The sequence below is a fragment of the Acomys russatus genome, chromosome 25 (genome assembly GCF_903995435.1).
Source record: "Acomys russatus chromosome 25, mAcoRus1.1, whole genome shotgun sequence".
In the NCBI taxonomy this organism is placed as follows: domain Eukaryota; kingdom Metazoa; phylum Chordata; class Mammalia; order Rodentia; family Muridae; genus Acomys; species Acomys russatus.
Window position 1 is genome coordinate 1,007,501 of NC_067161.1, and position 27,707 is coordinate 1,035,207.

The 27,707-nt window shown below is 44.8% G+C and overlaps 1 protein-coding gene across 1 annotated transcript in view; it reads left to right on the forward strand.

Annotated features, from left to right (window-relative positions):
• Positions 1-27,707, forward strand: part of Parn (poly(A)-specific ribonuclease) — a 131,912-nt gene that overhangs the window by 14,052 nt on the left and 90,153 nt on the right. The window contains exons 11-18 of the mRNA XM_051168059.1: positions 737-817; positions 2,435-2,491; positions 8,708-8,785; positions 17,266-17,309; positions 18,755-18,797; positions 20,426-20,501; positions 23,183-23,293; positions 23,858-23,927. Coding sequence (XP_051024016.1) covers positions 737-817; positions 2,435-2,491; positions 8,708-8,785; positions 17,266-17,309; positions 18,755-18,797; positions 20,426-20,501; positions 23,183-23,293; positions 23,858-23,927 — 560 coding nt within the window. The remainder of the gene's footprint in view (positions 1-736; positions 818-2,434; positions 2,492-8,707; positions 8,786-17,265; positions 17,310-18,754; positions 18,798-20,425; positions 20,502-23,182; positions 23,294-23,857; positions 23,928-27,707) is intronic.

The window sequence follows — 27,707 nt, forward strand, 5'->3', positions numbered from 1 at the left end:
GAAAAGGGCAATGTACTAGAGTCATAGACACCTGCCATGTGGTGCTGGCAGTGAAACCTGGGTCCTCTGGAAGAGCGGCAAGTGCTCTTAACTGCTGAGCCATCTTTCCAGCCCGTCTTATTCTCTTAAAATTTACACATACACACAGCCTGGTGAGGTGGCACACGCCTGTAATCCCAGTACTTGGGGAGGCAGAAGCAGGCAGATCTCTGTGAGTTTGAGGCCAGGCTGGTCTATAAAGTGAGTCCAGGATAGCCAAGGCTACACAGAGAAATCCTGTCTTGGAAAACAAAACAAAATACACATACACACACACATACACACACACACATGCACACGCACAGACACACACTAGTTATTTAGAATTTCAAAAGCAACAAAACCTCAGTGCTCATTATACAAAGACTTACTGGCACAGTCTGTAGCTGATTTCAGCTGTTGGTTTGAATTCCTAAGGTACTGGAAGCGTCATGGACACGCAGATGCAGAGGAGTTGGTACCCACTCAGCTTTGGCATCCTTGCAGTATAGTTTCTGGTTTTTTTTGCCTGTGCTTTGGCTTATAACTTTTGGTTGTTTTCTTCTTGGCTCAGTGAGATGGTCTCATATAGCTGAGGCTGGACTTGAGCTCACTGTGTAGCCTAAAACATCAGAATTATCATTTAGACTTATCACAGCACTTTGGAGGCAAAGGGGTCAATGTTTCCATAAAACTGCACATTCGCTTTGCCTTTTAGAAGGAGAGACATGTAGTTATCAGCAAAGTAGATGAAGAAGAACGCAAAAGGAGAGAGCAGGAGAAGTACGCAAAGGAGCAGGTAAGTGTGCACAGTTTTATTAATCTAAGTAAGAAACGAAAATATAAATAGGATTTCTCTCTTTCTTTCTTTCATTCTTTCTTTCTTTTTTTTTTTTTAAGGCAGGGTTTCTCTGTGTAGCATTGGCTGTCCTGGAACTCACTCTGTAGACCAGGCTGGCCTTGAACTCAAAAAGACCCATCTGCCTGTGCCTCCCAAGTACTGAGATTAAAAGCATGCACCACCACTGCCCAGCTGGATTAATTCCTTTCTGTGTGTTTTTGGATCACAGTTGTTGGATTCAGTTTAGCCAGCAGATGGCTGTTAGTTAAAGTTAGTTTGTTTGGATTATTTTTTAAGTCTTAGACTACAGTTCCTGACTCTCTCACCCTAGTCTCTCAATTGCTGGGATCGAAGCCATGCTCTGCCTTGGCTACCTGAAGTTGTTATCTTATGTAAGTCACCTTGATTAACTTGGAGATTATAAAACATCCTGCAGCTAGGTGTGGTGATGCATGCCTCTCACTCCAGCACCTGGGCTTGGAAGGTGGAGGTAGGAAGGTCAGGAGCTCAAGGCCAGCATGAGCTGTGTAAGATCCTGATTCTGAAAAAAAATAAATTAACCCTGCTTCAATGTATGAAGTGATGGGTCAACTCTGAGAGCTATTAATTTGAGTAATTAATGAGTAATTTAGCACTTGCTTATTCTACTTTCTAAACCAGAAAAGTGTGCAGATTTTTTTCTTTTTCTTTTTTTTTTAAAGATTAGTACTATTTTAAAAGATTGATTTTTATTATTTTCATTTGTATGTGTGTGTGGGTGTGGTGTGTGTCTTTGTGAGTGAATGCCACATCTGCACAGGGGTCCTGGGAGGCCAGAGGAAGGCCTGCGAGCCCCGGGAGCTGCCGTTGAAGGCATTTAGTGAGCGACCTGATGTGCGTGTTGGGGACTGAGCTCAGCTCCTCCGGGAGAGCAGCAAGTGCTCCTAACCTCCAAACCATTTCTCCAGACCAAAAAGTTTATTTTGTTTTGTTTAGTGTATGTCTCTGTGTGTGTACGTGTGTGTGTGTGTACATGCATATGTATGTGTGTACATGCGTGCACACCCCCTTGGAAATCAGATGAGGCCGTGAGTTATATAGGTGGTTGAGGGGGGCTAGAATGGACCCCAGGTCCCTGCAGGAGGAGTAGCACTGGTAACTGCGCAGGCATCTCTCTAGCTCTGTAGGTAGTCATTGTACACGCACTTAGAAGGTACTGATACAGACGCTGACACTAAAGCTGTTCTACTTGATGTAAAACTTCATTTTGGGGGAGGTTCAGGCTTTAGTTCATTCAAATGAATGCAATGGCCTTTGTAGTAGTGTGTGTGTGTGTGTGTGTGTGTGTGTGTGTGTGTGTGTGTGTGAGAGAGAGAGAGAGAGAGAGAGAGAGAGGGAGGAAGGGAGAGAGAGAGAGGCGCTCATGTGTCAGAGGACATACATGGAGGTCAGTGAAAATCTTTGAGGAGTTGTTTCTTCTCTTCAGCCTTTACAGAGTTCTGAGGGGCACACTTAGATGTGAGACCTTTGTGGCAAGTGCCTTTATGCACTGAACCCTCTTGCCAGCCCTGTTCTTAATTTAGTTCTTTTACTTAGGAGGAACTGAATGATGCTGTGGGATTTTCAAGAGTCATCCATGCCATTGCTCATTCGGTAAGTCGTCCACAGTTTGGTTCTGTTTCTAGTGAAATGGCTAAGCACAATATTTAAAACGAAGTGTCTAACTGCTATTACAAATTGCATGCTTGGTTACCTCATCCAGAGGAGGAAGTTAGTAATGTGGGCTGCTGCTGTGCAGTGCACCAGGTCAGAAGTCATCATTGCTGACTTGTAGCGAAACCAGCTTTCAGCAAGCCCTTGTTGCAGAAGTACAGTGGAGGACTACCCTGCCTGTAATGTCTTGTGTAGCTGCGGGAGCTGACATTCACCAGGCTGACGATGAGAAGCAGACGTCAAGGAGCAAGTAGCACTGTACCTAAATCCAGAAATGCAGCGATAATATCTTAGTAATAGTAAAGCTTTGAAAGTGTGCTGGCTGGTTATGTAAGTGCTCGAGTTCTATGGTAGACATCTTTCCTTGACCTCCGAAAGGCATCCACCTTTTTTGTGGGTAAATCAGGCAGTGCTCTTGCTTGAAGAGTGGATCATCTGGGTCTAACACTTTCTTCTCCTTGGACAGTTGCTTCTGGGGAGGAGTTCTCTTGTTCCCTAGATGCTTGGCCATCAACACCCTCTCAGAGTGCAAGGGCAGGTTTTTTCAATGTGGGCAGTGGGAGGGGCACACTGTGTCCTCTGTTAAAGATAGCACAAATGATAGAGCCTTATAAGAGAAGATTATTAGCTACGAGGAACTCTTGTTACTGAAGTACAGTTAAACTGTGTTGAACACAGAGTTGTGTGATCCTGGGAGGGGAAAGGGGTAAGTCTCTTCAACAACCACTAAGGCCACAGGTACCCAGAAAAAACAGATTCTGGCTGCAGTTGGTCCTGTGTGCACACCTAGCTAGCCGGCTTGAGAAGCAAGGGACTTCAGTTTTGATCCTCATTAACTAACATAATAACTCAGCTTACTTCCATAGTTGAGACATTTGCTCTCCTTGTATACAAGAAGATACGCACTTCTATTTGCTTAGTTATGCAAAATCTGAAAAAAACCACAGCAGATGTTAATAATAACTTTTAATATCTAGAATACCTGAGCAGATCTGAGAACTGGGAAAATGACAAAGACCTCTTTAAAACTCAGTTTAGTGAAAGGATCTAAATAAAACTGTTTCCTAGGATCTAGAGGAAACTAAGTGAAAAAAAAAGTTAAGTTATAGATCTTAGAAATTAAGATTTTTTTGTTTTTTGTTTGTTTTTTTAAGAGAAGTTTTCTCTGTGTAGCCTTGACTATTCTGGACTCACTTTGTAGACCATGCTGGCCTCAACCCACAGCAATCCACAGGCCTTTGCTTCCTTGAGTGTGCCACCACTTCCGGCCCAACCCCTCTTAAATATTTACATTACACTAAGTCATTATCTAGTTCCTGTAGATCCATGTTACATGTTTTATATATTTATAAATATTCTTGTGCTTCTCAGATTTGGCCTTAGGACCTTGCTAGGCAAACCCTCTGCTGACTCAGCTGCGTCTCCAGCCTCTGTCTCCGTCTGTGTGTGTGCTTATGCCTGTGGAGGCCAGAGGACGATTTCTAGGGGCCCTTTCTCCTTCCACTGTATTGGTTTCAGGCATGGAGCCTCCGGCTTCTGGTTTCATAGTCACATAAAAGGTGCAGGAATAATACAGACTTTCCATGCGCACCTTGGACAACGGTCCCTAGTGCTAACCTCTTGTATTGCTGTTACATGGTTATTAGGACCAGGAAATGCACTGGTACAATATGAGGAAGTAAACTAAAACCTTGATTTGAATTTCAGGGGTTTCTCAGCTAAGCCTTTTTCTCTTCACAGTTCTGTCCAGGATTGCTTAGATTTGCTCATTATCGCTCCTTGCTCTCGTAGACTTTGATACTTTTTCTTTGTTTCTACAACTTGGTAGTACTGATGGATCTTAGTGTTTGTGTTAAATGCCCCTCAATTGGGATTTGTTGTTTTCGTGGTTAGAATTAGAATGTTCTGTTTTGGCAAGAATAGCACAGAAATGGTATTTATGGTGTTGACCTTAGCCATGGATTGCTGAGGTGCTGTCTGCTGAATTGCTGCCTTGTGAACTTACTGTTTTTTTCCTTTGTAGCTAGTAAGTATCTTCGGGGAGCAGGCTGTGCTGTTGCACTTCTGTTATTCCAGCACTTGAGAGGCAGAGGCAGGAGGATCAGGAGTTGGGAGGACAGTCTGGTGTACAAAACATGGTAACAAATCATAAAATTAAAACCCAACCTAGTTTTGTTTGTTTTTGAGACAGAGACTTAGACTGTTTCATCCTGCTGCCTCAACTTCTCAAGTGCTAGGATTACAGGCATCCACTACCGTGGCTGGCTATAACAGTATTTCTATTGCTTTTTTTGTTGCTCAATTTTGAATGCTTTTTATTGGTTCTTTTTTAGTTTGGCTATTAAGCCCTTTGAGTAAGCTTCCTGTTCCTTTACTTTGGACATCTTCTGCTGTCATGTTGTATTTCCCTTGGCTTATTCTGGAAACAGTGACTTTTGTTTTCCCAGACAGGGTTTCTGTGTGTAGTCCTCACTGTCCTGGCTCACTCTAAAACAGGCTAGCCTCACTGGAGATTAAAGACATGCACCACTACCACCTAGCCTGGAGCATGTCTTTAAATCTCTGTCTGTATGCCTCGCAAATGAGGTGCCTACAGAAGCCAGAAGAGAGCATCCTCCGATGACCTTTGAGCTGGAGTTTCGGGAGATTGTGAGCTACACAGCATGGGTGCTAGGAACAAAATACAGGTCCTCTGAAAGAGCAGTAAGCACGCTTAGCCGTCAGTCCATCCCTGTAGCCTTAAGAGTAGAGTTTGAGGGCCAGGCGTGGTAGCTCACACCTTTAATCCCAGCACTCGGGAGGCAGAGGCAGGTGGATCGCTGTGAGTTCAAGGCCAGCCTGGTCTACAAAGTGAGTCCAGGACAGCGTAGGCCACACAGAGAAACCCTGTCCACCCTACCACCAAAAGAAAGAAAGGATTAGAGGAAGTATGCCACTGGGGGTAGGCTTTGAGGTTTCAAAAGCCTATGTCAAGCCCAGAGTGTCTGTCTCTCTCTCTCTCTCTCTCTCTCTCTCTCTCTCTCTCTCTCTCTCTGTGTCTCTGCCTTCGAATCAGGATATAGCTACGGCTCCAGTGCCATGCATACCACCATGCTCCCTTCATGATAATAGTGGACTAACCCTCTGAAACTGTAAGCCAGCTCCAGTTAAATCTTTCCTCTGTAAGAGTTGCCATGGTCATGGTGTCTCTTCACAGTAATAGAACAGTGACTAAGGCGGTTGTTGACTTTGGGCATCTTCTTTCTTCAGTTGCTCCGCCCAGCCCCCTTCACTTACCTTGGTCTTCACTGAGCAGGCTGGCTCCCTAGTGTTTGGATTATAGATCTGCGTGCCACTGTTCTGGGGATCCACACTCAGGTCCTCAGATGCATGTGGTGCCGAACCGCTTTACTGGCTGGGCCGACTCCTGAGTTTCCGAGCAGTGTAATACTGAGCAGACGCCAGCCTTTTATGCAGCTCTTGCAGTCTTTGGCCTCATAGTGTCTGGTCAAGATGCTTTACCCCGAGTCATATCCTCCCAGCTTCTCATGTTTTCTGATTGGAATCTGCTACAGTGCTTGGAATTTCAACATTGCACGGAGACTCAAGACTTACCCAAATACTGAGCCAAAAAAAAAAAAAAAAAATTAAGCTAAGGTCTGACTTTAACATGTTGCATGAAGAACCATTGGGACTTTGTAAACAGCTTCATTGTAGTAGTTGATGTGTGCTACCTGGTTCTGTGTCAGCTTGACACAAGCTACAGTCATAAGCTATAGTCATCAGAGAGGAAATGCCTCCACGAGATCCAGCTGTAAGGCATTTTCTTAATTAGTGATCATTGTGGGAGAGCCCAGCCCATTGTGGGTGGTGCCACCTCTGGGCTGGTGGTCCTGGGCGCTATAAGAAAGCAGGCAGAGCAGGTCACGAGGAGCAAGCCCGTAAGCAGCAGCCCCCCACCCCCACCCCATGGCTCCACATCACCTCCTGCTTCCAGGATCTTGCCTTGTTCGTACTCCCGTACTGACTTCCTTTAGTGATGAACAACAATGTGGAAGTATAAGCCGAATAAACTCTTTTCTCCCCAACTTGCTTTATGGTCATAGCAATAGGAACTCTAACTAAGACAATGCTTTATGTTAACAACTGAGTCAGCCAACCAGGGCTACCCAGTGAGTACAGCTCAGCCCAGGCTACCCAGAGAGAGACCCTCTGTAGGGTCAAACAAAACAAAACACCCATCTTAACCCACCATTGTGACAAAAATAAACAAAGAAATTTGAAAACCAAGTTGGCTATGGTGGCACATGTTTTACTCCAGCACCTGGGGACTGAGACACAAGGATCAGGACTTAAAGGTTATCCTCAGCTACCTAGGCATTCAAGGCCAGCCTGGGCTATATGACGCACTGTCTCAACTCCCATCCCCCATCCTCCAAAACTAACCGAGCAACAACATCTCTCCAGCCCTGTAAGTCTAGGGTGACATTCTATTTAAGGAGTTTTTACAAAAAAATTTTTTTTTAATTTAATAAAAATTTTATTTTTAGTAGCTACTAAAATGGAGTAATTTATTGTACATGTATGGCCAAAAGCAATGAGGGTCAGTAAGATGGCTCGGTGGGTAAAGGTACCTGCCAAGCAAGCTGGACACCCTGAGTCTGATTTCCCAAGTTCATGTAGGGGTGGAAGGAGGGAGCCTACTCCACAAAGTTGTAACCTGACCTCCTCCTCAGGCATGCTGGAGCAGGTGTACCTGCCCGCTCCAGCACCCACACAAGTATGTGCGTGGGTGTGTGCTTGAGTGCACAGACACAGATTGATAACAATACATTTTTAAAAAGAAGAGAGTAGTATGTGTGACCCACTGAACTGTGACACAGATGGTGTAGGAAGCGAACATTTTTTGAGTTTAATAGAATTGGGAGTTATTTTTTTGTTTTGTTTTTAACATTTATTAAGTATACAGTGTTTTCTCTGCCTGTACATCAGAAGAGGGTACCAGATCTCATTATAGATGGTTGTGAGTCACCATGTGGTTGCTAGGAATTGAACTCAGGACCTTTGGAAGAGCAAGCAGTGCTCTTAACCTCTGAGCCATCTCTCTAGCCCCAGGAATTAGTTATTTTTATATTTTATAGCATGATTATAAGTACATCTTTAAAAATAGGTTGTTTGGAGCCGGGCGTGGTGGCGCACGCCTTTAATCCCAGCACTTGGGAGGCAGAGGCAGGCGGATCGATGTAAGTTCGAGGCCAGCCTGGTCTACAAAGTGAGTCCAGGATGGCCAAGGCTACACAGAGAAACCCTGTCTCAAAAAACCAAAAAAAAAAAAAGTTGTTTGTTTTGATTTTTGTTTTTGAAACAGGGTTTCTCTGTGTTAACAGCTCTGTAGAAAAGGCTGGCTTTGAACTCACAAAGATCCGCCTGCCTCTGCCTCCCTGAGTGCTGGGATTAAAGGTGTGCCCCACCACTTCTGGCTGTGGTGGCACATACCTTTCATCTCATTACTCCGGAGGCAGAGGCAGGTGGATCGAGGCCAGCCTGGTCTACAAAGAAAGTCCAGGACAGTCAAGGCTACACAGAAAAACCGTGTCTTGAAAAACAAAAAAAAAAAAAAAAAAAAAAAGAAAAGAAAAGAAAAAAAAAGAAGTAGGTTGTTTTAAAGATATTTTAAGAATCTTAAAAGTATATTTGAAGTTTTATTTACAACTTTCTGACATGTCAAAGTTCACAGGATTTCAGATTTTATTTGAAAGTGTGTCACTCAAACGATTTCCAGCCAGGCACAGTGTGCTCTATATTCCCAGCTTTTCAGGGAAGCTGAGGCAGGAGGATTGCTGTAGTTGGTACAGCAAGACTTATCTAAAAAAAAAAAAAAAAAAAAAAACAACCAAGCCAAAACCAAACAAAAAAAAGGCATCAAATTCTTGAAAATGACAAGATTAATAAAAATAAGAAAAATGGAAAAAGTCACTAAGAGTGGCTGTAGTGGTTACACACCCGTAATCGTTGCACTTGAGAGGCTGTGGCAGGCTGAGCGTGAGGCCTGTGTGGGTTACGTAGTGAGCAGCAGGCTAGCCTGACTGTGCTGTGACTGTCTCATCTGAAGCGTCCACCAAACTCTTAAGCCCCGATGTCACTTTGACATGCTTTTCCTACCCCGTCTCTCCCCAGGGGAAGCTGGTTGTTGGACACAATATGCTCTTGGATGTCATGCACACAGTCCACCAGTTCTACTGCCCCCTGCCTGCGGTAAGTGCCTCCAGCGCGCTCTGCCTGGGTCGTGTGTCCTCGTTGCCCTGTATGTGACATGTTCCTGGCAACGACTCATGTGCTTGCCTGGACTCTTTTCTTTTTTAAAGATTTATGAGTGTTCTGCTTGCATGTATGTATACCATGTGCATGCCTGGCACCCACAGAGTTCCAGAGGAGGGCAGCCTGGGACTGGAGTGATTAGGAGGTTCTGAGCTGCGAGGTAGGTGCTGGGTCCTCTGAAAGAGCAGTCCATGCTGTTAGCCACTGAAGCATCTCTCTAGCCCCTCAGACATTATCTTAAAAAGACTTGTCTAGGGTCCTAGGACGGCGTTTTGAAAGTGCTCTGAGGTGCTGTGCCATCTCTCCAGCCCGCCTGTGCCGTTTTGGTAGGATGTATGCCTGAGCTAGTGACGCTGTCAGCTATGGCCACAGCAGGCCTAAGGAGTTATTTCCTCGATCGATGCTGCTGGGCTGGCCCATTCACTGCTGCCCAGAGGGTAGGCCACAGGCACTCTGAAACTAGACTCAAGAAAGCTGGAAGGAAAGTGGTGTCATTTGATTGCTACTGCAGAACCCCCTGAGGCTTCCTGGGGACCTTGGTGGTATTTTTGTACTTGGAGCCAGGTCACCTGAGTCAGTGTCACATGTGTTTTGGCCCTGCGCTGGCTTTTCTCTGCCTCTCCCTATCTGCTGTGGCTGTGCCTCTTACGCCATCGCTCCACCTTTCGTCCTCCCTCATTTTCTGATCTTTAGAGACCTTACTCTCTACCATGACTTCAGTCACAAATACCATAGCTACATGAGCATCCATCCCCAGCGCTGGTCTCTCAGGTTCCTGCCGGACTCCAGGCACTGCTGCCTGCTAGCCCTTACTCTAAGGCTTGCCTTAGCTTTATACATGTCAAAAGAGATGTCATATTTTTTCTTCTTTTACTGTCTTCAAAGCAGTTCTGTTTTCTTGTGTTGTCGGTGATTCCTATGAGCGTGAGTCCTTCTGCCAGTCGCCCAGTGACTAACCTTGCTAACTCCTCCATGCTGCCTCTCGTGTGAGTTCTCTGTACCTCTCAGGTCGCCGTCTGTCTCTCCTGGACTTCAGCTTGATTTCTAGTCCTTCTCTCCACTGAACAATCTGTTTGTCTTTTACACTACATATTGGCAAGACCACATAGTAAAATATTATGGGTTTTCTAGACTATTTATGACAACTCTCCAGTCTGTTGGTAATACCTGATTTAAGTGAAAAAATGAAATGGTGGCCCAAACTTAGGTTGTGTGGCCATAGTTTGCCAATCTATGTGTATTAGTCAAGGTTCTCTACAGGAACAGAACTGATGGAAGGAATACACACACACACATACACACACACACACACACACACACACACACACACACACACACATGCACGCGCATTATATAAAGGAGATTTATTAGAGTGGCTTACAGGCTGTGGTCCAGCTAGTCCAACCATGGCTGTCTACCAATGGAAAGTCCAAGAATCCAATAGTTGTTCAGCCAGGCTGGATGTCTCAGCTGGTCTTCAGGTGCCAGATGCGAGAATCCTGAAGAAGTATGCTCTGTGCCAGTGAAGGAATGGGCTTGAGCCCACAATAGTAAGAGTAGCAGGCAGAGAGAGCAAAGTCTTCCATGTCCTTTATGTAGGCTACCAGTAGAAGGCATCATCCAGATTTAAGCTGGATCTTCTACCTCAAAAAAATTGGGATTAAAAAGTGTATTTTTTCACCTCAAAAATTCAGATTAGAAGTGGATCTTTCCACTTCAACGACTTAATTTAAAAAAAAAAAAAATTCCTCACAGGTATGCCTAGCCATTTGGGTTTTAGTTAATTTCAGTCAAGTTAACCAAGAATAGCCATTGTACCATGCTTTTTGTTTGTTTGTTTTTGGATACAGGGTTCCTCTGTGTAGCCTTGGCTGTCCTGGACTCACTTTGTAGACCAGGCTGGCCTCGAACTCACAGAGGTCTGCCTGCCTCTGCCTCCCAAGTGCTGGGATTAAAGGCGTGCACCACAATGCCTGGCTACCATGCTTTATTTTTATGTACTTAAAAAAACCTTTATTTTAGGGCTGACCAGGTATCTGAGTGGTTAATTGCACTTGCTGCTTTTTCAGAGGACCTATGTTTGGTTCCCAGCCCATTGGTGGCTCACAACTGCCTGTAACTCCAGGGGATCTGATACCTTCTGGTCTCTAGGGACACCTGCAAAAATGTAGTGCCCATAAACACACCTGCACACATACACATGAGTAAAACTAAATAATCTTTAAAGCAGCTGAGTGTTTTGCCTGTGTGTGTGTGCACGTGCTTTATTTGCTTGCTTAATGTCGCAGAGGCCAGAGAAGGGTATTGGATTCCCTGGAACTGGAGTTACAGATATTTCTTAGCCACCATGTGGGTGCTGAGAGTTGAATCTGTGTTGTCCTCTGGAAGATCAGCAAGTGCTCTTAACCAGGAGCCATCTCTCCAGCCCCCACTTTGTGTTTTCTTGAATCTCATCTATAGCGCAGACTGCCTTTGAACTCTTAGGCCCAAGTGCCAGGATTACTACAACACACTCCCCTTCTCCTGGCCCAGTCCCTGCTTTAAATTGCTGTGAGACTGGACGCATCATTTGTTGCTTGGAAGTTTGTTACAGTATTTTGTATTTGTTCGGCCTACAAAGCAAATAACTGACACAGGGAGACTGAAACGCACTTTAAAGCTGCCAGCACTTCGCTGGGCAGAGTCTAAACTGATTCTAATCTACTCATAAACTAAACAAACTACTCTAAACCTTATAACATACGTATATTCCAAGCACTTGTCACTGTGACCCCTGGGCCGGTCCTTTTCAAGTCTGTACTGTCCTCCACCAACTGTCCAAAAACCTGTCCCTTCTCCAACCATCAAACTTTTCCCTCTTCTCCAGGAAGTCCCGCCTTCCACTTCCTGTCCTTCTGCCCAGTTGATTGGCTAAACAGTGCTTTATTGACAGTTGATACATTCACCCAGCATTCCTCCACAGAAGTTTGCCTCTAAAGACTTGGCTCTCTTAGCCGGGCGTGGTGGCGCACGTCTTTAATCCCAGCACTCGGGAGGCAGAGGCAGGTGGATCACTGTGAGTTCGAGGCCAGCCTAGTCTACAAAGCGAGTCCAGGACAGCCAAGGCTACATAGAGAAACCCTGTCTCAAAAAAAAAAGACTTGGCTCTCTTGTCCTTGATGATCTTTTGGAGGAGAGAGTTGTCTTCTGCCACTTGCATGGTGGAACTATTGCTCTCTTGTTCTAGGGCTTTGGTCTGAGGTTGCCACCATTTCCATGACAGCCCCCTCCATCACTCTCTAGGGTGCAAGGGCTCCAGCAAAAGGGGTGGTCAGACATACTCATTTTCTGTCTAAAGAGCTCATAGTTGTTTTCAGTCATTCATTTCTTACTGGCCATGGAGACCAAAGGAGCAGGTCCTTTCCTGATGGTAAAGTGATGAAGTTACCAGAAGGACTGAGAGAGCCTATTTAATATTGTGCCTCTGGGTGTTCTGAGTACCAAACAGAGGTAGCCACATGGAAGGCATTAAATACTGTTTTGAACGCCTCTGACTACTGCTATCCTCTGCACATCACTGTCCCTGCTGAAAATGAACAAGTAATCCCACTTTCTTTGTTTCTGCGTCTAGTTCACTCTGCAATTGGGCCTGTCAGGTTCCAGCCTCTGTCGGCTCCATGTTGCCAGCCAGGCTGCCGCAGTCCCTAAGTGCTTTTGTGTCCTGCGGCCCATGGTTTGGGTGCGTGCTCACTTCTGTCTGCTTTGCTCCATGTTCTCAGTCTACTTCTTCACTTGCCCTTTCCTGCCACGGAGTGCTGTGCTTGCTGCTTTGCCGCTGTTCTGTGGCCGGCCCTTCAGGGCTTGGGTGCCTCCAGGGTGCCTAAGTTCTGTTCTGTGTTATATGGCACAGCCCTTTCTCGTAGGTGATTAGGTCTGAGGAAGATTAACTTCACCTTGTGTATGAGTGCTCCGGAAGTGTGAACTTGTGAGGCTGGTCCAATTCAAGTTTTAAAGAAAGCAGGTGGCTGCAGTTTTATCTCACCCAGGTATATGAGTGATTTAACACGTACACACTTTCATCCCCTGCATTAGCAGAGAGAAAAAGTTGTTTATTGAGCTATGGAAAATTGATGAGACTGGGGCTGGTGAGATGGCTCAGTGGTGAAGAGCATTGGCTGCTCTTTCAGTGGTCCTGAGTTCAATTCCCAGCAACCACATGATGGCTCATGACCATCTATAAATGGATCCAGTGCCCTCGTCTGACATATAGGTGTACATGCAGACAGAGAACTCCTACATTCAAAAATAGTAAATAAATAAATAAATAAATAACAGACCAATAATCTATTGAAGATGATAGAACAGTTATACTTCCTGGCACCATATTTAAGTTAAGAAAAAAATATTTATTTTATTTTGGTGTATGGGTGTTGTCTTAGTTAGGATTTCTATTGCTGTGACTAAACACCATGACCAAAAAGCAAGTTGGGGAGGAAAGGGTTTATTTGGCTTGTATTTCCACATTGCTGTCGGTCATCAAAGGAAGTCAGGACAGGAGCTCAAGCAGGGCAAGATCCCGGAGGCAGGAGCTGATGCAGAGGCCGTGGCGCTGCTTCGTGGCTTCCTCAGCATAGCTTGCTCAGCCTGCTTTCTTACAAAACCGAGGAGCACCAGCCCAGGCATGGCACCACCCACAACTGGCTGGGCTCTTCCCATCAATCACTAATTAAGAAAATGCCCTACAGCAGGATCATATGGAGGCATTTTCTCCATTGAGGTTCCCTCCTTTCAGATAGATAACTCTAGTTTTGTGTGTTGAGTTGACGTAAACCAGAGTGTATAGGTGTTTTGCCTGTGTCTTAGTTACTGCTCTATTGCTGTGAAGAGACACTGTGACCAAAGCAACTCTTAGGAAATAACAGTATTTAATTAGGGGCTTGCTTACTGTTTTAGAGGGTGAGTCCATTATCATCATGGTGTGAAGGAAGCAGACATGGCACTTAGAGCTTTGTGTCCTGATGTGCAGGCACCAGGCAAGGGGCCCAGGGCTGCAGTGGGCTTGGCAAACCTCAAACCCCAGTAACAAACCTGCCCAGCAAGGTTTCGCCTGATCCTTCCCAAACAGCTCCACTATCTGGGGACCAAGCATTCAATCATAAGAGCCTATGGCGGTCGGTCTCACTCAAACCACACAGCCAGTATATGTGTCTGTGCACCACTTGAATGCCTGGGACCAATGGAAGCCAGAAGAGGCCATTGGATCCCTTGGGATCAGAGTAACAGACAGTTTTGAGCTGCCATGTGGGTTCTGGGAGTCGAATCCCAGTCTTTGGAAGAGCAGCCAGTGTTCTTAACTGAGCCATCGCTCCAGCTCCTCACACCATATTCTTAAAGTGTAAATGTAATAAGGCTAGTCACAAGATGGGCGGTGAAGACGGGAGAATCCCCAGAGGCTTGTGGGCAAGACAACCTGGCACACAGTGAAGAAGAGGCCCTGGCTCAGACATGTTGGGAGGAGAAGGTTGACATCAGTGATTGTCTTTTGACTTGCACACATACAGTGTGGCAGGCTTGTGCTCACACTGTATGTGCACACATTATGCGCACACATATGCCAAGATGAAAGAAAAGAAAGAGTCCATGTCTGGGTGTTCAGGGGAGAGTTTATGGCCCTCCTGGTGCGTGAGCTTCACCTTGTAGGAATCGCTCAGTACTCAGGGCTGTCCTAGTGGCCATGATTCTACTTTTCTCTTATTTTTAAAACTTGTTAGTGACGTTGAAAGGTTAACAACAGATGTGAGGGCATGTTTTGTTTTGCTTAGCCTTAGAACCAGTCGTTCCTTTATTGTCCACTGATTCAGCGACAGCCATTGAGAAGCTGGCGTGGATTTCCAGGTGAACATAGTCTGTGTTTACAGGCTTGGAAAGCTAATTGGAAAAGGCAGCTTGCTGTGAAGCATGAGTGACTTTGAAGAGAATTGTGGTTTACAGAGGGTCAGGAGTGTGACTGTCCAGGCTGGCATGACAGTGATGTCTGTAAGTGAGCCCAGTCAAAACTAAAGTACTCTCATTTCTGCTCTGGAATTCCTGATCGAAGTAACCCTGGGAAATGAATAGTCTAATTTAGGCACTTGCTGCTGGTGCCTCGCGAGCAGTCTCTGAGTACTTAGGGCAGAAATCTTATGCATAATGTAATGTCTGTGTGTTTATGGCCATTTTAACTAACAACCAGAGATAGAAATGTAAACTGCTTTACTCTGTGACCACACCAGCCACTTACTGTAGTGATGCCACTTAGTGTCACTATTAGGATAAGTCTGTGAAGTGGAGCACAGCCTGCCGGCCATCACTGAACTCCCTGGGGTGCACAGTCCCGCAAGGCAGCAACTACTTTCCATGCCATGGAACCACACTCTCATTAGTTCAGCCATAGAATCTCTTGGTTATGAAATTACTTATCCAGACCACATAATACCTAGTGAGTGAGAACTGGGAGATACTCCTACATTCATTATTTATTTGTTTAAGATTTAAATTTTATTTTTGTTATATATACAGTACTCTGCCTGCATGTATGACTGCAGGCCAGAAGAAGGCAGCAGATCTCATTATAGATGGTTGTGAGGCACCATGTGCTTGCTGGGAATTGAACTCAGGACCTTTGGAAGAGCAGCTCTGAGCCATCTGAGCCCTATTTATTTAATTTTTATTCTAGTAACATTTTTAGTTTTGTTTATTCTGTGTGTGTGTATGTATTTATGTATGTGTAGGCTTTGTTTCTTAACAATTAAACTTTATTGTACAATCCAACTAGCTTACACAAGAGGGAAAAAAGGTTAAAGGGAACAAAGAGTGAACCCTTTCGGTATCTGTTCCACGGGACGGGTCCTTAGGTGTCTCTGGCCTGTGCGCTGGTCAGGCCTGTTCGCTGATCCATGTGCACTCAAGCCTGGTCTGAACCTGCTGCAGCTCTCTCCTCTCCACCTGCCTGTGTCATGTGCAAAGGGTGGTCTCCTTCTTCCATTGAGGGTCGATTAGAAAGACAATAGTCCAGATGGAGTCCCCAGGTCTGCTTCCTGAATTCCAGGCCCAGGATGGCTCCACTCAGTCCACAAGGTATCCGTGGTGTGCAAGGGCAAAGCCCGCCAAGACTGCTTTCATCTGTGACAAAGCTTACAGTTCTTCCCGTATGTGTGTGTGTATGTGTGTGTGTGTGTGTGTGTGTGTGTGTATGTATGTATGTATGTATGTATGTATGTATGTATATATGTATGTGTGTCGCCTGGGTGAGCCTGTGGAAGTTAGAGCAAGCTGTGGAATCAGTTCCCTCTTTCTCCGGTACAGGTCTCAGTGATCAAATGCAAGTTGTTAGGCGTGGCCTACCAAGCCATCTCCTTGCCCCTGTTTTTCTTCGTTAATTTGTGTGTCTGTGTGCTCGTGCATGTGGCAGTCAGAGGACTGTCCTGAGGCCTGGGTTCTGTTTCTTCCCTTGTGGCATCTGATTTGTACAGATGCTGGACTCAAAGGAATGAAGCCGGGTGGGTGGGCTAGCAGGCCCTTGGTTTGGCAGTAAGTGCCAAGGGAGAAGGCTTCTCCAGTGATATGGCCCTCCCAGTGACCCGGCTCTCCTTTGTTGGGGGGGGGGCGTGATAAGGGCTGTATAGACCTTGGGAAGTGGGTGGGGTTTGGGGAGTGACAGTACATCACTGGCTGGGGCTGAGGTACTGGAGTGCTTCATTTGCCTGGAGAAGAGTCCCTTGTCCTCAGGCTGTGTGACCACCTCAGGGTGTTGGAGGTGGGGCTCGCAAGACTAGATGCACAGGGACATGCAGGTCCAGATCAGGGAGGATCGATCCAGTTTTAGGGTTGGACACACCTTGACCTCACTCTTGCTCCAGGCCGGTTCTCCCAGATGCAGGGTTCGTGTGCCCCGTAGAGGACAACTTGTGAAAATGAGTCCTTCTATCATATGAATCCTGGTATTGAACTCAGATTGTCAGTTTTGACTGCAAGTGCTAATACTGGCTGGCTCCGGTTTTATTTTAAAAAGTAATTTTTTTGTTTTAAGTTTATTTATTTTGCTCTTTGTGTATGATGTCATGCCTGCCCCCCCCCCCCCCCCATATATACACATACCATATGTGTGCCTAGTTCTTGAGGAGGTCAGGAAAGGGCATTACTCCCTTGTACTAGAGTTAGAGGTAGTTATAAGCCACCATGTGGGTTCTGGGCATCTAACCTGGGTCCTTGGCAAGTGCTCTTAATTTCTGAGTTTTTGTAATTAGAAGTGGATTTTTACCATTTAGCTTGAGGCACATGTGAGGCATGACAGTTAATATTTGAGAAAACAGCTGGGAACTGGCTGTTCTTGTGCGCTTTTAACAATCCTGAGTCTCATCTGCTAGGAAAGCAGTAACAGTGATCTTTCTGCTTTTTAGGATCTGAACGAGTTTAAGGAGATGATAACGTGTGTCTTCCCCAGGTAAGCCTTCTTCCCCAGCTCTGGCGTTTAAGATACTCACTAAGTTATATGCAGCACAACTAGGCAGTGGTACAGCTGGGAAGGGACTTGATGGGGTGAACACCTCCAACTTTGCCACAGCTGACAGTTTTAAAGTTATGAGTAGTTTGAGTATCCCATTAAAGCTCAGATTCTAACTTAGAGTGCAGTAGAAAGCAGCTGATGGCTCTCCCTTTCCTGTCCTGCGTCCTGCTGTCTGAAGGACTGGTGGAGGGTCCTGCGAAGTCCTAGCCATTCACACATGTAGGCCTCAGTTAGGACCTCTGTGGCTGGAGACATTCCTCCTCCCCACTCCCTGCCCTTTCATGAATGACGGTACTGTTAGTGTTTTCCAGTGAGCATTGCATTGCATGCTAGTTTGACTTTGCCATGTGTCACATGTGTGACCAACCACATGTCAGACACATGGAGCTTACACAGTAAGACACTGTTAGGCCTTTTGAAGAGGGGAAAGTTAGGGTAGCCAAGTAGTCTTACATTCATCCGGGCTGTTCTGCCATAGCCACAGTGTGTTTATATTTATGTGAAATTATGAGAGAATTTTTACATGGTGAGTCTCTTCCTTAGTATTTCTGGTTCCTGTAATAGAGTAGTTAAGTGTTCTGCTTTTTCTCATTGCTGTGACAAATACCTGCCAGAATCAGCTCATGGGAGGAAAGGTTTATCTCGGCTCACAGTTTGGAGGTTCAGTGTGTTTCATGAGAAAGTGACGGTGAGGTTCATGGAGTGAGCATTCCTCACACCACAGACAGGGAAGCAGAGACAGGAAGGCATCAGCACTTACCTGGCTTCCTCTCACTCAGTGGAGCAGTGCTGCCTGCTTTCTGCGTAGGTCTTCCTCCCTCAGTTAAACCTGGCTGGCACGGAGGTGCGGCTCTTAGGTGATGCCAGACCCAGTCAAGCTGCCCGTGGAGCTCGGCTGGCACAGGAAGGAAGAGTGGCAGGGAACTTCCCAACGCACGCTTTGGCCCCATAAGAACTCAGGTTGTGCAGATTAGCTGGTAGCAGTGGGTGATGGCAATTTGGAAGGCGTAGACCGTGTAGAACAGGAAAGCATATCAGTATTTACCTCACCCTCTGAATGGCTGCTAGCCTCATCCCTCTGGGTGCAGGTGCGGACCCTGTTCTTTGACTAGCATGTGGACTGCCTACATTGTGCTGAGTGAAGCTGGCAGGTGGACTGCTCAGCAGCCACATTGCCACACACTGGCCAGTGGTGTGTTTGCTCCATCTGTCCACTTCTAAGTGTTTTATGAATTAGGTATTAAGTATATCATGTATGAAGTATGTATTACCCATGTATTTTATTTATGAAACATTTAAATATTTTTTAGTATTTTAATAAAGTACATTTTGAATATTGATACATATTTTACTGACCTTATTAAAACTTATTTTGTTTCTAGACTCCTAGATACTAAGTTGATGGCCAGCACACAACCTTTTAAGGTATTATTCAAATCTCAACTATCACTCATAAGATATAATTTGAAATTTTCGTTTGTTTGAGTCAAGCTCTTGCTATACCCAGGCTGTAGCTGAGCGTAGTAACCTGCCTTTGTCTCCCACGTGCTGGGGTGCAAGTGTGTGCCACCGTGCCCAGCTCTCTTTGAAACTTTTTGCATTACCACTAACAGCTTTGGAATTCTGGTCTATTTAAATGTTATTTTAAACACATTAACAAATAAGAAAGGAAGATGGGCATGGTGGTACACACCTTTAGTCCCAGCACTGGGGAGGCAGAGGCAGGTGGATGTCTTAAGTTCGAGGTCAGCTTGGTCTACAAAGTGAGTCCCAGGACAGCCAAGGCTACCCAGGGAAACCCTGTCTTGGGGAAAAAAAAAGAAAAACTCTTACTTTCTCTATCTTCTCTCTCCCTCTCCCGCTTCCTCTTCTTCTCCCTCTCCCTGGGGTACCCCTTTCCTTTTTCATTCTTTCCCCATGCTCATTTAATAAATTCTTCAAAACATTTAAAAAAAAAAAAGAAGAAGAGAGACATTGGAAAAGGCCAGAAATAAGTATGTCAAAATGTGAATACTTATCTTTATTTTTCCTGTTTTTTTAATGTAAGTTTTTAATGTTAAAATATATACAATTTTTAATTTAATTTTTAATTGTTAGGTAGGAGCTCACTCTTTAACCCAAACCAACACTACAGTCCTCTCCCTTTGTTGTTTTTTGTGTGTATACATATATAAAAAATATATAATATATATCTATCTTTTTATATATATATATAATATACATGTGTGTACATATATTTTGTTGTTGCTGTTGGGTTTTTTTTTTTTTTTGGCGTGGGTTTTTTTTTTTTCAAGACAAGGTTTCTCTGTGTAGCCTTGGCTGTCTTGGACTCTCTTTGTAGACCAGGCTAGCCTCAAACTCAAGAGATTGCCTGCCTCTGCCTTCCTGAGTGCTGAGATTATAGGCCTGTGCTGCTGCCACCACCGCCTGGCCTGTAATTTATATTTTTGAATAGTTAGACATGCAAACTGTTTGTCTTTTCTTTACTTGCATATTTTACATAGTTGGACATATTTTCTAATAAAAGTAATTTAAGTTAATGTATGATCGTTTATAGTCTTGTAAAGGGCTTTCTGCAGCCTCATGAACAATATACAGGAATTCCAGTTCTGTGTTTCTGCCAGCAATCCTGGAAGTTAAGAACTTTCTGTAGCCTTTGAGTTGTGCTTGCCCAAGCTGTGTCATTCCCTCTAACCCCCAGCAAATTTGGAAATTTGTTTTTTTCTCCCCCTTCCACATTTTTTACCCACAGTTTTGCTTTTGTAACTCTCCATCCTGCTGCCTTTGCCTCCCGAGTAGCTGGGATTACAGGGGAGCACTATTCGGCCTGCAAGCCCGAATGTGCAGGTGTTCACCATTAAAGTCTCTCCGTGTCGTTATAACTCTCAGTAGAGTGAACCTGGAACTTGCTTTTTTTTTCATGAATTGTTTAATAGCTTCTATTCCTTTAAAAGACGTAAGAGGGCAGTATGGAACGTCTGTGTACTGTGAATTGGTTCTTAATCCCTTGCTCTGAGATGAAATGTCCTAATTCTCCACCCCCTGCCTTGCAGGATATCATTAACAACACATCCCTTGCAGAGTTGGAAAAGCGGTTAAAAGAGACACCTTTTGACCCTCCTAAAGTTGGTAAGATTATTAAACCTGAAAACCTTCAAACTTTGGAAATTACCAACATGTTTTATAGGGAAAAAAAATGTAAAATCTCTGAGACCATACTGCATTATTTGTAGCCTGGGGCTGAGCGAACTCTCATGCCGTGGGTGGATGCTCTTTACTGATAAAGACGGTATTCTAAGTCTGCATTTAGCTACGTCCACATCGTGTTGAGAGAGTTGAATCAGGCAGGGATTCGTTGAGATGCTTGGCAATTCAAGTTTTGTTTTTGTTTTTTCAAGACAGGGTTTCTCTGTGCAGCCCTGGCTGTCCTGGGACTCACTCTGCAAACCAGATTTTTTACACATGGTAAACTCAAGAGATCCACCCAGCTCTGCCTTCCGAAGTGCTGGGATCAAAGTCCCGTGCCACCACACCTGGCTGGCAATTACAGTTTTCAGGCTTTTATTTCCTAATGCTCACAAAACTTGATGTGTCCTTTCATCTGATGTAGTGTTTGAGCAGAGATAGTCAGTGACACGTCATCAGCGGTGTAATGAAAATACATTTTATGTGTGAGAAAACCCGAGAGCTGGGTGTGGTGCTGAGATGAGAGCGCACGCCTGTGTCCTCTGAGCTAGTGTGGGCCATGGAAGCAAGGTCATTGAGAAAAGCCAGAGGTCAGGAGGAACGGTTGGTATCAGATGAGTTGTGTGGGCTCTGTGGCCCCACCCCTATGTTTTGGGGTGATGTATCTTGTCATCCATAGTGTGCTGCTGACTTGCAGTTAGCATTCCAAGGAATGTGGCTAGAAAACTGCCAAAGACGCTGATAACAGTGCTAATGTTCCAGAAACTGGTGATGGAAGGCGTTGGGTGGGCAGGCCCATAGGTGTTTGCTTCCCTTCTGGGTCACAGAAATGAAGTGTGAAGCTGAGTGGGTAGAGGGCAGGAAGCCTGTGCCCTGTGTGTGGCAGTGGAAGGGACCAGCGAGGAGCTGCACAGGCGGTGCAGTGTCGGAAGGCCTGCTTAGAAGTGTCGAGTGGGATAAAGAGCATCGTGTGGGCAGGGAGTGGCTCCACCCTTCCAGCAGCAGTTTCTGCTCCTGCCACTGATGAAGCCGTGGCCTCTCTAACACTTGTTTCCAGGTCGAGTCTAAGACATGATTACTAAGAGTAGGAGCATATCCTGTCCTGCTGTTTTCCTGTTTCTCAGCACCTGTGTGTCAGCATGACTAAGAATCTTCTTAGAAAATGATTTTGTAGTGCAGTGGCCCCATGGACTAAGGGCAGTGTTATAGCAAGTTCTGATCCATTTTGGGGTACGCTCTTGTCTTTAAATCGCTAAGCTGGAAATAGCTGAGGGCCCTGTCAGTATGCACTTGGACTCTTGCTTTATGGGGATCTCTTGAGAAACTGATGGGTTATGAGCATATGACATGTGACAGGCATAAGATGAAACCTTTGGCAACATCCTGTCATTTGTTGCCCCCCAAAAGCCTTATGAGGGAACGTTAACTATCATCTCATTTTATAAGACTGGGAGCTCAGAGGTGAAGTGCTTTGCCCAGGGTCACATCACATGTGAGTGATGGACCAGAGGTGGATGGACACTGTATGACCCCTATGTTTTGTTGGGTTTTTATTTGTTTATTTTGTTTATTTATTTAATTTTTAAACACAGGGTCTTACATTGTAGCCAAGGTTGGGCTAGAAATCACTATTTAGCTTAAGCTGGCCTCAGACTTGCTATGGTTTTTCTACCTCAGCTTCCCAAGTGCAGAGATTAAGGGTATGGCCATCGTGCCCAGCATAGAGTCCTTAGAGTCTGTGCCATGCATGTATGATAAGAATAGGAGGAGGAATTATCACAACATGGGGAACACAGGATCGCGGACGTCTCCAGCCAGCGTGGCTGAAGAGACCTATGGCTGAACGTTGGTAAGGAAACTGAGGCCTTTCTCTGGTTTGAACTGAAATTCTCATTTAAGGGACTTTGTTATCTTATTGTAAGGTCTTGTGTGGACAGAGCTGAGAAATAAGACAGTGTCCTATATCATCAGGGCACAGCTAATGCACACATAGTGCCCCGGCCCGCCGGGGTTTGACTAACGCTTGGGAGGAAAATTTTCCTGTATGGAGACAGAACACTAGACATGAAGAAGGGGCAAGTTTGCATTCTGATCAAACCCCGTTTATTGAAAAATTTCACAGAGTTTATATAGGCACAGAGGCATGGGTATTTGCGTAAGCAAGGGTTCCTATGGATACCTAACTCTGGAATGCTCCAGCAGGTATCTACCTTTACGGCTGCTATAATTGCAGAGAGAGAGAAATTCCAGGAAAGTCATGAAGGATCTGGTTAGTCAGGAAAAAGCTCCCAGAACTGGGGCTCACAGGCAGCTGGCCTTTAATCTGATCTTATCAGGAGTCTCACTGGAAAAGGAGTAGCTCGGGGGTCTAGAATGACCAGCTTCCACATAAACACAACAGGTGTCTAACTGCCGGCCTACGACAAGGTCAGCTGGTTTCTGGTGAATGGCAGACTGCTGGAGAAATAGGAACCTAGGTCCTGACAAGATGGCTGAACATTGGCCATGTAGCCCGTCCCCTACAACACAGGATGCAGTTTGGGTTTCGCAGGCCATCATGCTTACTAGTTTTCATGTTTTGTGATGCTCTGTGAAAAATTGATAGTTCCTTTTTTTCTCTTTAGAAAGTGCAGAAGGCTTTCCAAGCTATGACACAGCTTCTGAGCAGCTGCACGAGGCAGGGTATGACGCCTACATCACGGGACTCTGCTTCATCTCCATGGCAAATTACCTAGGTACTTAAGATCGATGCTTCCGTCAAACAGAGTGGAGCTCACCCGTTTCTTGTTAGCTCAGCCTGATGTGACAAGTTACCAATGACCAGGCTTAGATGCAGACCATGTTTTTCATGGTTCTGGAGATTAGGAAGCCCTGGACTGAGGTACCCGAGCCTGGACACCAGCCCTCAGACAGTGCTCGTTCACACATCCGCACATTGGAGTGTGCTAGAGGGAGGGCGCACCTGTGTTTCTTACGAAGGAACCAGTTCCCCTACTTGCCTCCCAAATAGCTCATTTATGGATGTCATTTTTTGGGATTTGGCTTCCACGAGGGAGTGGGGAAGGGGTGACAGCCTGTGCCTTTGCCCTAGGATCTGGCCACCGTTATAGAAGCAAGAGGGTTTTGAGAGGGCAGCTGAAGGAGTTGAGGGGGGACAATGGGCAGGGACAGCTGACACTGCCTGATGTAAGGTGGGTGGGCTGTCAAGAGTACTTCTTCCCCTCACGAATGTCGCGCGCCTGTGGCTGACCTGGGCTGTGACCACGTGCTGCTTCTAATGCCCTGCTTCTCTTTACTAGGTTCTTTAGTCAGTCCTCCAAAAATGTGTGTGTCCGCCAGCTCAAAACTCATTGAGCCCTTTTTTAACAAGTAAGTAATCAGGATTACAACTTGGTTCTCACACTGTGGACAAAGCCCATCTTGGGAGACAGGGATCTCGGGTGCATTTTATTAAATATTTAATCATCTTTAGTAGCTCAGATGGTTTTTGAAAGTAGAAATTGGCTTTTTGGGAAATAATTTCTCAAATATACTGGTTTTAAAAAGAAATGAAAGCAAACATTGCTTATGGCAGTATGTCTCTTCCAAGAAAAAAGAAGTGGTTTTGCGTTTATTTACTTATATATATATTTTTTTTTTTTGGTTTTTTGAGACAGAGTTTCTCTGTTTAGCCCTGACTGTCCTGTACTTGATTTGTAGACCAGGCTGACCTTGAACTCACAGTGATCCGCCTGCCTCTGCTTCCCGAGTGCTGGGACTAAAGGTGTGCGCCACCACTGCCCGGCGGTTTTGGCATTTAATTTGCCATCAAGGGATGGTGGTGTTTAAGCGCCCCCCCCCCCCCAGAGAACTTTACACGTGACATTATTATTTGTTTATATTTGCATTATTAGCTGGTTACATGTTATTTCCAAGGAGGTGTTAGATGAATGGAGGAATGCTGGTCTGTGAAGTGTGGTTGTCATTCCGTGCTCATTGGCTCTGCTCCCCTCTCTTTCGTTTTGTGGTGCTGAGCATTGAACTCAGGGTCTCATGCATGCTCTACTGTGGATCTCATCTAGTGAAGGGAAAGCTGTTCCTCCATTCTGCATTGTCATAAGGAGTCAGTGCGATTTCTGAAGAAGTCGTAAGCCCAGAGCACTTTTTAAGAATCTCAAAGATTGTTATTTCAAAGTGCGGTTTGTGCTTGCTTGGCAAGGTCATGGCTAAAGTTATGGGTATGATGCTTAGGCAGCCAAGTCTGGCTCTATGCCACAGCCCTCAACCTTCCTCTTGGCCTCAGCTCTCTTACAGAGCTGATATTAGACTCTGGGTGAGCCAGACAGAATGTGGCAGCTGCATCTATCATTGTGAGAAATAGCTATTTCAGTGTTGGTGATTGCATCTTATTCTTACATTATGTGTAACACATTACAATTGTGTCATGGCTTTACTGGGTAGCATACTGTTTCCGTAGGGTATCTATATAAACTACAGTCCCACGGTTCTGTGCTTTGTGTGCTCTAGAAACAGCTGCTGCTTCCAAACACTGGATTCTTGCAGGCTCTGGACTGGTGGTATTCTCTGAGTTATTATTGTGGTTTCCTTTATTTCTTTTTTTTCTCACTGTTTTTCTTCTATTATTATTAATGTTATTAATTATTAATTTGCCTGCATGTATGTCTGTGTGCTCTGTGTATACCTGGCACCTGCATAGACCAGAAGAAGGAATTAAATCCTCTGGAACTGGAGATACAGTTGTGGGCTGCCATTGAGGTAGCACTGAACCCAGATCCTCTGGAAGTGCAGCCGGTGCTCTTAACTGCTGAGCCATCTCTCCAGTACGTCTTCTGTTTTCCTTGCCATTTTTTCTGGAGGTTCAGAGCAAACATGTATGGCATTGCTGACCCTTTCAAAAGTGGGCTAGGTAACAGTGTGATGTTTATTGGAAATTAAGGTGAAGTTTCTTGCATGGAAAATGAGTTGTGCTAACACACAAAGGCATCTGAGTCTTTGGTGTCTGTCCAGTTCAGTAAGAGTGGAGGCAGGGGGCGGGGGAGTAAAATCATTTTCTTAGCCTTTATCTCTTACTTTAGAGCAGTGTTTATCTTTGTAATTCTTCTGAAATCTGTGCCATAGATCATGGAAGCTACTGGTGACAAAAAATGTAGTGTAAGTTTTAAGATAGTACATTCTCTGTTCTATAATATTTTTCAAATTGGAAATATTAGTTCCTGCAAATATTTGAAATAGCTGTGCTGATTTTACTGAATTCAACTTCTTACAAAGTCAGATCTGGTGGGTACTGACTGGGTTAGCTAGTGGCGGCCCACTCCTTGAATTCCAGCACTCGGGAGGCAGAGGTAGGTGGATCTCTGTGAGTTCGAAGCCAGCCTGGTCTACAAAGCGAGTCCAGGACAGTTAGGGATACACAGAGAAACCCTGTCATGAAAAGCCAAAGAAAAGAAAAGAGCCTTTCTGCATGAATGTGTTGGCATGCTGTGCAGCATTCTTATTCAGAGGAACCTGACAGGATTTCAGGCCTGTGATCCCAGTACTTGGGACACTGAGGCTGAGACTAGCTCTAGGCCATACCATGAGCTCGCCTAAGCCACAGAGTGAAACTGCCTAAACAAAAACAGAAAGGGAAAAATATCTGTCCATTCAGGATTTTTCTCTTTGAGGACCTAGGACCTAAATACCTTATCAAAAAGTTGACTAGCATATAAGATCAGGAACCCTCCTATGATTTTCACTAAAAATTTGACTTTTGATCTATTTTTTTCTTATTTGTAAAAGAAGAAGTTATTTTTCTTACCTTTGAATAGAAAATATTATGGTTTTTGTACTTCGTGTTGTAATACCTTGGGCCAACGCAGTCCTATTTCCTGATGCATCTGCGAGTGGCCACTGCTGCCTCTGACACGTCTTCCTTCCTAGCCTGACCTTGGTCTCACTTATTTGCAGGTCTGATTTGCCATACTAAACCTCAGTCTTGTCATTTTTCTTTCTTTTTTTGGTTTTCTGAGAAGGGTTTCTCTGTGTAGCCTTTGCTGTTCTGGACTCATTTTGTAGACCAGGCTGGCCTTGAACTTGCAGCCATCCACCTGCCTCTGCCTCCCGAGTGCTGGGATTAAAGGCGTGCACCGCCACGCCTAGCTAGTCTTGTCATTTTTCAAGTTATCCTGTTTATAAGCATTGGCCCCCACCCAACATTAGTTCAATTAATTATTTTAGGAAAATAGGACTTTTCTGAAGGTCAATTTTATATTATGATATATTATATATTATTATTACTATAAGATAAAAATAAAACAGGGTCTCATGCAGCCTCTGTCCTCAGACTCTGTGTAGCTAAGGAAGAGCTTAAACTTCTTTTCCTCTCATCTCTTTCTCCCAGGGCAATTAATTTTTGTAGTAGTTTTTCTAAATGTAACTTTGCCACATTGGTATGAAATCTAGTGAACATCAAACTGCCCTAAAACACATATCACAAATAGTGTTTTGTTTTGCTTTCATCAGATTTCTGTTTTAAAAGGAACGTTTGAGGCAGGTTGACATGATGGCTCAGTAAAAGGCACTTGGCACACAAGCTTGGCAGCTTGAGTTTGGTTCTTAGAACCCATGTAAAGGTGAAATGAGAGAACTCACTCCACAGAGTTGTTCTCTGACTTCCACACACATGCTGAAACATGTGCACCCACATACACATAGCATTCACACATAGAATAATAATTATATATAGAAAATTAAAATAAAGGAAAGGGTAAACCTTGAGCAAAAATAAATTTATATTTCCATTTAAAAATTTGCGTGCATATGAATGTGTGTAAACCCACTCACACTGAGGCTTGAACCCTGTGTCTCATGTATGCTAAGCCTTACCAGCCTATAAAGCCTGGTGTGCATATACGTGTGTGTGTCAGAGAGAACTGAGGCAGGCAGTGAGAATCTGGTGGAAGCGTCCGGCTTGTTTGTGTGCCACTCTCTGGTCAGGAAATGGTTTACTCTCTTGTATAACCTTGGACTGTTTTAATCAATGCACAGAAAACCAGACTTAGAGAAGACTTTAGCCAAACGCTTTCAGGCTGGAAAGTGGTAAAAGTGCTCTCTGCTTTTACTTTTACTGAACCACAGAAAGCAGAGTCCGGCTTTTGCCTTGTATCTTAT